Source organism: Microtus ochrogaster, chromosome 8, assembly GCF_000317375.1.
Source record: "Microtus ochrogaster isolate Prairie Vole_2 chromosome 8, MicOch1.0, whole genome shotgun sequence".
Lineage (NCBI taxonomy): Eukaryota > Metazoa > Chordata > Mammalia > Rodentia > Cricetidae > Microtus > Microtus ochrogaster.
In genome coordinates, this window is record NC_022015.1 from 46700275 (window position 1) to 46710210 (window position 9936).

The 9936-nt window shown below is 36.6% G+C and overlaps 1 protein-coding gene across 2 annotated transcripts in view; it reads right to left on the reverse strand.

Annotated features, from left to right (window-relative positions):
• Vps13a (vacuolar protein sorting 13 homolog A) overlaps positions 1-9936 on the reverse strand; it is a 221262-nt gene that overhangs the window by 55279 nt on the left and 156047 nt on the right. For both annotated transcript variants that reach the window (XM_005352017.3, XM_026781029.1), the window contains exons 52-55: positions 8378-8511; positions 4460-4589; positions 945-1177; positions 153-306 (exon numbers count right to left, since the gene is read on the reverse strand). In XM_005352017.3, the coding sequence (XP_005352074.1) occupies positions 153-306; positions 945-1177; positions 4460-4589; positions 8378-8511 (651 nt within the window). The remainder of the gene's footprint in view (positions 1-152; positions 307-944; positions 1178-4459; positions 4590-8377; positions 8512-9936) is intronic.

Here is a 9936-nt window from a genome sequence, read left to right on the forward strand (position 1 = left end):
TTTCTTAATATAAAAGCAGGCCAGATGAAGTCTACATTAGTGCTAACTACATTCAAGATATTTTGTAAGAAGTCAATTTCTCCTTAAAATTCAGAAAGATTTCAAACAAAAATGTAAAATTAAAAGTTCATATGAGCACTTTTTAAATTTACCGGAATGTTATTGTCCAACTCAATAACCTTGTCTTCCAAAGGTGAAGATTCTGTGTATTCCTTGAACTCCTTCTCCAGCTTCTCAGTGTGTTTTATACTCATTGGCCTCCACCTTGCTTTTTTCTTTGGTTTTGTCTCCCAAACCACATCAGAACTTACATATGAAAGCAGATATCACAGCATTAATTTATAACAATTACACTAGTGTTTGATTACATGAACTACAGAACTTCCATCCATGTTTCACAACAGCCTCAGTTATAAGTAAGCACATTTCCAATTTAAAAACCTAAATTTACTCAACTAATACTTACTTAGTTTTATTCAGGTACTGTTCTAAGTAGAAGAAAAATACCACTGAGCATTCCTGTCATTCTTCATTTTCACTAGGGAGTTACAGGTAATTGTAAAATGAATAAATAAATTTGACTATATAGGAGGGGGAAATACTTTTGAAATAAGAAAATATAGTCTAAGACAGAACTTCAGTCTTAAATACCAGAACTAAATTAAAATGGAATGGCCAGTAGGGCCTCATTGAGATTGTGAAACTTCCACAACCTGTAGGGATGCAAAAAGGGTAAAAACATTTCAGATACATGAGCAGCTTTAACAAGGCCCTAGAGCAATAGACACTATGGTGCATGGTGAAGAACGAAAAGATCACTAGCATGGTAGGAACACAGTAGTAGAGGTAACAGAAGCCAGAGAGGCCAAATGAAGTAAACCATTTTAGGAACAGATTCTGTGTTTTATCTTTCAAATATCATTTCTAATATTAAAGCATCTAACCTTGTAATGCCTATATAGGCTACTTCTTGCTTTGTATAATTATTGACAAGTGAAATTCCAACATCTTGTAATGCCAGTACGATTTCTTGCTCTGCTAACTCTGCTTTTTCACTTTCATATGTTACTTTAAACACGTTTGGGTCTTCAGTGAATAGAATAATACGCTGCAAACCTTCAAAGAATGACACTAAATAAATGGTTTTTTTCCCCACACTTACAGGGGTCATCATATCCTAAAAGAAAACAATGAAAAACGGAATCAGTTTGTACCCAACAAACATTAAGTCTACATTTGACATTTCTATGATGAGAATACAAATAGCCTTACTTCCTAAAGCTGAGGCAGCAAACTAAATGAACATTTGCATATCACTTGGAGAGAGTTATCACTCATATGAGCTATTTCAGACAATTCACAGCAATCCAAAGAACAAATAATTGTACAATACCTGGAAGAGTTCCTCACTAAAATAACCTGATGTCACCTGCTACATTGATGTGGGAGTGATTTCTTATTAATAAAGAAACTGCCTAGGCCCATTTCATAGGCCAACCCTTAGGTAGGCGGAGAAAACAGAACAGGATGCTGGGAGAAAGAAGTTGAGTCAGGGAGTCGCCATGATTGTCCCACTCCAGACAGACGCAGATTAAGATCATTCCTGGTAAGCCGGCTCGTGGGCTACAGCAGATTATTAGAAATGGGCTAGTCCAGGTGTGAGAGCTAGCCTAGAAGAGGCTAGATAGAAATGGGCCAAGCGGTGTTTAAAAGAATACAGTTTCTGTGTAATTATTTCGGGGCATAAGCTAAGCTAGCCATGTGGGCAGCCGGGTGCCAGGGACGCAGCCCCGCCGCTCTAATTACAACACTACATTATAATGATATTGTTAATCATGAAGTAAAACTAGTTGTTTAAGTACTTTTAGATCATAAAAAAATCAAATTTAAAATCCCTACGGAGAAACCCTGTCTCGAAAAACAACAACAAAAAAAAATCCTATAAGATAAACCAACAACACAAAGTAATATTTTTTCCTACTTCATTTTAACTCTGTGGGAAATATAGTACATATTAAAGGTTGTTTAAGCCTCAAATTCACATTTCCTTACACAGCAGAGTAAGAAAAAGTTGCAAGCCTTATAGAGCACTGATGCAGCTGGTGCAATAACTCACATTTTCAATTACAGGACTTGAGAGGTTGAGGCAAAAGGATTGCCATGAGTTAAGCTAACCTAAGTACAGTGGGAGCTCTTGTTCCAAAATATAAGACAAATAAAAATCATATATTAAAAAAAAGCATTGATTTTCTACAGGGTCACTGAGGAATTTCCTTTATAAATACTGTGTTGTGAATCAGTGAGACAGCTCAACAGCTAATAATACATGTAGCCAAGACTGATGACCTGAATCAATCTCCAGGAATCATACAGTAGAAGAAGAGATCTGATATCCAAGATGTCCTCTGACCTACACAAGTTGACCTGTGGTACACTTGTACCTGTAGTGACATTTCATTTATATTTTAATAAATAAAGCTTGCCTGAAGATCAGAGAATAAAACAGTCCCACTGGTCAGTCTTACAGACCAGCTAGTGGTAGAATACACATTTAATCCCAGGAGCCACACTAGTTTGCTACAGAAACTGGGCAGTAGTGGTACACACCTTTAATCCCAGCCTTAGAGAGAAATACAAAACGGAGGAGATAGCTCCTCATTCTGAGGATTCCCTGAGGCAGGACTGCCATTTCAGACTGAGGTAGAGGGAAGAGCCAGTGGCTGGATGTTTTGCTTTTCTGACCTTCAGGATGAACCCCAACATCTGCATCTGGGCTTTTATTAATCGTGCTACACTTGTACTCATGTGTGTACATATGTATAGACACACAAATCTACAGATATAATAATAACACATGGAGAAAGTAAAAATAAATGAATAAACGTATTGATATCAGGTCTTTAGATTCAATAATAAAACAAATGCAATAAACGAACAATTATGCATGAATTCTAGTTAATAAGTATTCTGATTCATAGAAAAGTTTAATATTTAATTCATTTATGTAATAATACATAAAAATTATAAATTGAAGTTATCACAAAATTGTTACCTAGGTATCATAGCTTTACCTACAAAAACTTCTAAAATAAAACACACAGTACTAGAAGTACAGAGAATTAAGAAAATGGGTATTCCCAAATATTTGGAATTTCTAATATACCAAACTTCAGACTTATCTTTATAAACTTCTAACTATTGGTATTATTTAACTATGCAATGTGATAATCAAGAGATTATATGGGTCATCAATCCCAGCACTTAGGAGGTAGAGACAGGCAGATCTCCAATGTTTGAGGTCAACCTGGTCTACATAGCACACTCTAGAACGTCCAGGGTTATTTAAGGAATCCCTGTCTCAAAAAAACTAAACCAAACCAAATCAAACAAAAGAAAATAAAACCTAATAATTAAGAATTTTTAAAAATTAAAAGTTAGGCTAATTTATAAAATCTACTTTAAAACAAAATCAAATCAACTAAAGCCCACAGTAATAGACAATGGAAAAAAAAATCCAACTAGTCCAGGAGGTCTGGAGAAATGGCGAGTGGTTAAAAGCATTTCTCAGCATCAGCATCAGGCAGCTGACAACTACCACATGTATGCAGGTTATAGGACCTGACAGTCACTTCTGACATCCATGGGAACTTGTATGCATATGTAACAAATATAGAGACAGTACGAAGGCATACATACCAACACATAAGAGAAACTAAAATCTAAAAAAGTGTAAGTAGAATAAAAAGGTAAAGAAACTCTGAGTACAGAATTTCTTGGTACAATTTTTTTTATTGGAAAAAGTATGCAAAATAAAAATGTTTGTAGAGGGCTGGAAAATGGTGAGTCATTAAGAATGGTAAAACTGGTGATCTCAGTCCCTGAAATGATCATCATTGGTTTCTACAGCTTGCCACGGAGAAATAAACTCCTTTTAGTTTAGACACCTTACAGAGCTGAACTCTAGTGAGGTGACTGTCAGTATGGGGCAAAGACACTTGAGAGGGGATGCTGAAAGACTTTTTAAAGGACATCAACTTCGCTAACAGTAAAAACAAATGATGATGTAGATAAATCAGACTTGCAGTTCTTGGTGGTTTTGAAAAGATCAAGTGTGACAGGGCTACTTCTGCACAATGACCACAAGGAAAGATTACACTCTCTTGTTTCTTCTAAATGTCAGCTTTTGCTATGGCCTTGCATATTCCTTTAGAGAAATGGGGGGCAAAACAAACAAACAAAAAACTTCCACTTCTGTTAGCTTCCGGTTGGAGTTTGAAAAAGGCAAACCTAAATAAAATTTGTAAAAGTTAAAAACAACTTCAATAAAGCTTTTTAAAATCTTTGCTAACTTTTACAGAATAGCAAAAACGGTCCTAAAAATCCACTAGGGGTAAAATAACACCTGTATAAAATATGAAAAGGCAGCCCAAAACTCCATAATGACCAACTCAATACTTACATCCTTATGTGTTACTTCACCATGACTTTGCCCACAACTCCACTTCAGCTTTCTAGAACCCACTGGATCAGCCCATGTATAATATACTGCTTTTCCAGGAGGAAGGGAATCTTCTATTTCACTGAGAGAACTGACATTAAGTAATAAAAAATGTAGTAAATTAAATAAAATACAATAGACAAATACATAAAAATCCTAAATAACATTTCATTCTTATCCCATTAACTGAGATTTGTAAAAATTTTAAATTAAGACAAGAAAAGGTTTTTCCCCCTTACACAATGAAAGAGTAAGTCTGTATTTCCTTTCAGAATGTTATACTTCTTACAATAAAAAATATATTCTCTGAGAAAACAAAAATATTTCAAGGGAAACATTTTTTTTTTCTGAGAAAATAAAGATCTTCAAGAATCTAAAATTACTTTTTATTTTACTTTAAATTGCAGAAAAATATTCAAAAGTACTACACAGGAGCTGGAGAAGTGGCTCAGATGTTAAAAGTATGTGCTGCTCTTCTATAGGACTCAGGCTCAGTTCCCAACACTTACTAAGGAGACTTAACAACAACCTGTAACTTTAATTCCAGTGGGCCAGACAGCCTTCTTGGCCCCGAAGGCAATTGCACACAAATGGCATGCACAACCACATACACATAAAGACAAAAGTACTGCAGATCGAAAGGAGTGCAGACCCTTAGTTTAATACCCAGATTCAAAACTAATCAAACAACAATAACAAAAAAAAGAGTGAAGATTAATCAGAAATGATGCTAGTTTCACATAATCTCAAATAGGAAGTTATTTTCCAAATTATTAGACAATAAATGTGATATAATATTATGGCGAAGGACAGGAGATATGACTCCATGGACTAAGTGCTACTAAATTTCCTATAGATGTATGTACTTCCACTCAGTAACTCCTGGATGCCTCAAATTTGCTTTTTTCTTGTTTTTCTATTTGTTCTCATTTGTTAAGTTCATTTCAGTGCATTTATGCATACTTCCTAAGAAGTATTGTTCTAATTGTTGATTAAATAAAAAAGTGTTTTTTTTTTTTTTAAGTCTAAAAAAAGACTACCTTTCTAAGCACTTTTCTTGGTGGTGTGCCTCTTACAAAACTAAGGTCTTTATTTCCTGAACATTCTGGGTCCTTCCCTGGGTGTTTCCCTGTAAGATGGGCCTGACTGCTAAGAAGCTCTTTGTGATCCTGTAATTGCTATACATAATGTAGCACGACTAATAAAAACCCAGAAACAGAAACTGGAATTCAACCTGAAGGTAAGAAAAGCAAAACAGCCAGTCACTGACTCTTACCTCTACCTCAATTGAGTCCCAGAAGCTAAGTTAGCTCAAGTTATTTTAATTTTAATGTTGAGAGATGTATTCACAAATTTTTGGTGTATATCATAGTTAAAACAAAGCTTTAAGATGTTTTTGTTAATAGTGTTGAGGTGAAAAACCCAAGGAAATAATCAAAAGTTTAGAAAGGTACATAGTTGAGTAAGGGGCTCATTAAGGTCAGGAAATATGAACAAAGCAGCCCAATTGTTTTTAGCTGACATGCCTTTCTTGTTAGGATGGGTTGGCAATCAGAGATGATGTTTAATTCCTTGTGCCCTTTTCTGCCCACAGTTTCTTGATATAAAAAAAATATTGATATGCTGGGCAGTAGTGGTGCACGCCTTTAATCCCAGCACTTGGGAGGCAGAGGCAGGTGGATCTCTGTGAGTTCGAGACCAGCCTGGTCTACAAGAGCTAGTTCTGGAACAGGCACCAAAGCTACAGAGAAACGTTCTCTCTCTCTCAAAAAAAAAAAAAAAAGTTGATGAATGGGCTGATTCTTTTTATATATGAAATTTTAGATTTGGGATTCTTTTAAGATTTCTTTTTACTTTTGAGATACATAATAAAATGATTAGTCCTTTCTTTATAACTGCAAAATGCAACCTGGCTGAGAAAAATACCTTGCTTGCTTACACTCTGATAATCTATAACAAGTTGCTTAGATATGAATGTTTGTGGGTTCTTGGAGCAACTTGTTTTTCATCAGTAATATGTAAAATGTTTAATCATGTAAGGGATATGGAAAACATGTTGTTATTTTTAACTTGTACTCATTGCAATCATTCACTTGAAAAACAGAATGTAACCATATGATAAATTTTTATAGTGTCTGAAATATTCTAAAGGGGTATATAAGCTGAAAGGGGGAAAATATAAATACAGGAGGGAAGGAAAACACCAGGAAAGACGTAGAAGGAAAGATAGAAGGAAAATACCAAGAGAAGCAGAAGGGAAACGTCAGAGTAGAAAAACATAAGAGAAAAAAATAGAGCACAACAAGCAACAGTAAGAATAAAATGAAAACTAAACTTTGCCTTCAGAATAGTCCTTGTATGTCTGTCTATCCAGTAGTTCACCTGTTCTGCATCTCCTCTTCATTTTCTCTGAACTGCTGAAGTCTTACCATTCATCAACACCCTAGGTGAGATCTTGACATGTTGGAGATGTGTGTGTGTGTGTGTGTGTGTGTGTGTGTGTATTTCCCTTTTATGTGAGTCCTAGAGAGTTAAGTTTTGCACCCCCTCATTGGCCCCAAATAATTAAGTTTTACTCCCTCAGTTAGAAAAGTCAAGTTGAGAAATGTACTGTTGACTCGTAGGCACCCCTCAAATGCTGAGCTGTGGGAGGCTGGTTCTCATAATATGTTGTGTGTGCATATAGTGATATTTTGCTTATGTCTTAACAAATAAAGCTTGCCTGAAGATCAAAGTGCAGACCTAAGCCACTAGAGGACAGGTTGTGGTGGCACACACCTTTAATCCCAGAAATTGCAAGAGAGGCAGAGGGATCTCTACTTGTTCAAGGCCACTACCAGAGATTGACTCTGTCTAAAAGAGAAACAGAGCTCACACAAAGATGATCCCACTTGGGATTCCACCCCTTTAATCCCAGCACCATGGAGGTGGAGACAGGAGTGATATGGTTCGGTGGAGAGAAGAATATAAGGTGGAAGGATACAGGAGTTTAGTGCAGTCTGAGGTTTGTGAAGACAGCTGCAGTCGGAGTTTTGGTGGAGACATGGAGTCTGGAGATGCAGATGAAGATAGGATCAACCCCTTCGGTCTGAGCATTAGTAGAGGTAAAGGAACTATCTAGTTGTTGGACTCTGCTTCTCTGATCTTCAGCATTAACCCCTATATTTGATTCTGGGTTTTTATTTTTAATACCAATTAGAATTCATGCTCTGTGTGTATGTGTGTATGACAGAGAGACCAAGAAAGAGGGGGAGGGAGGGAAGGAGAGGGGGCGGGAGGGCGGGAGGGGGGGAGAGGGAGACAGAGAGAGAGAGAGAGAGAGAGAGAGAGAGAGAGAGAGAGAGAGAGAGAGAAAGAGAGAGAGAGAGAGAGAAACTTGAGTGTGGTGGTTTACACACATAATGTAGGTACGTAGGAGGTCAAGGCTGGTGGACTCTCCTGCTGTTAAGAACAGTGTAGATTCTATACTAAGTTCCAAGTTAGCCTGCAATACAGGTGACAGCCTGTCTCAAAAGTCAACCACCAAAACAAGAAAAAAAACAAAAAAAGGAAAGAAGAAAGAAAACAGAGAAAAATAGGACAAAATTTGGAAACTCATGACTGACTCACAATATATTCTTCAGCAGATTTCAAAATGACCAATCTATATGGCACTGGCTTTAGTTTTTCCACGTGTCTTTGACTCATTTAAAAATAATTATAAACACAAGGTTGTTCTACTTCTATATAATTAAATATAATGTTTTAAAAAGGGAATCACTTTAACATAAACTCAATTGACATCAGTGGCAGTTTTTTAAAGGAATCATTGGAAAGAATTTATGTTTTCTTACCTAAATCTGCTAATCATAAATTACTGCATTGTGACAATCACCTTACCTCTGCTTGTACTGAACAAGGTCATTCTTGGTATGATTTATTAGTAGGAATGTAGCTGCACCATCATGGTAATCTGAAAATGTAATAACTGTAGAGTGCTCAGCCAAATTAACTTCTGCAATAATTCCTCCAAGCTTAAATAAAAGAAAAAATTTAATGTGATCATTTTGCTAAGAATATTAACTGATAGCATTTAATAATAAAACTATTCATGATAGTTTATGCCACATTGGGCACCAAATGTAGCAGATTTTTTCCTTTTTGAGCCACCAACCAGCTCACAAATCATGACATGGAGACTTAGATTACTAGTTATGAATGCTTAGCCTTAGTTATGCTTGTGTCTGACTAGCTTTCTTTAACTTCCATTAATCTGTTTCTCTTCATCTATTGCCTGGGGCTTTTTACCTTTCTTTCTGTATCTCCTACTCTGTGTCTGCTGGCTGGCAGCTGCTTGGCTGGCTCTGGGGAACTTTTTCCTCTTTCTCTCCCTCATTCTACCCCTCTTCTCGCTTCAGCCTAGATTTCTCCTTCCACTTATTTTCTCTGCCTGCCAGCCCCGCCTATCCCTTTCCTGCTTACTTATTAGCCATTCAGCATTTTATTAGAACAATCAAGTGCCTTAGGCAGGCAGAGTGAAATAGTAACACATCTTTACATAATTAAACAAATGCAACATAAGCAAAGTAATGCACCTTTACATAATTAAACCAACGTAGATTAGATGGCTGAGACTGGGGAAGGACAGAGAAGGAGAGCAAGGAAAAAGATAGCTTTTTTTTTTTTTTTTTAGCTGAAACACTTTACCTTTTATTTTTTGGTATGTTCTTACCCAAAACTCCATCTTCCTGCTACCTTTAGAATTTTTGTGCCTCTACCATTGCTCCCATATTTCATATATAGAAACTAGAAACCTAATGCTATCAACAGACCTACTGAGATTCCTTTTCCCCCCACTCACACTCAAAAATAATTTATCTACCAGTGTCCCTTTACTCCTAAATCAATCACGACTAATAGAGTGGCTGTTTTGTAGTCATGGGGTGTTACAGACAGTATTCAATTCTCAGGGGAAAACGGGATATAACTTCACGCAGAGTATGCTAATCTAACAGAGAAAAATATTAACCAAACTATACTGAAACCTAGTCTCTCCTGAATGCTACAAACTTCTACAGTGGAAGAAAACAGGCGGCCTGAACTGAAACAACAAAAACCAAATCAATAATCTAACCACAAATGGTAAAGTCCCAACACAAAAACAAGCAACATGCAAAAAGAGGAACATGGGATGTACTCACTCATATTTGGTCTCTAGCCATAAACAAAGGACATCGAGCCTATAATTAGTGATCCTAGAGAAGCTAAATAAGGAAAACCCAAAGAAAAACATATAGGCATCCTCCTGAATATCAACCTTCATCAGGCGATGAAAGGAGACAGAGACAGAGACCCACTTTGGAGCACCGGACAGAAATCTCAAGGTCCAAATCAGGAGCAGAAGGAGAGAGAGCACGAGCATGGAACTCAGGACTGCGAGGGGTGCACCCACACACTGA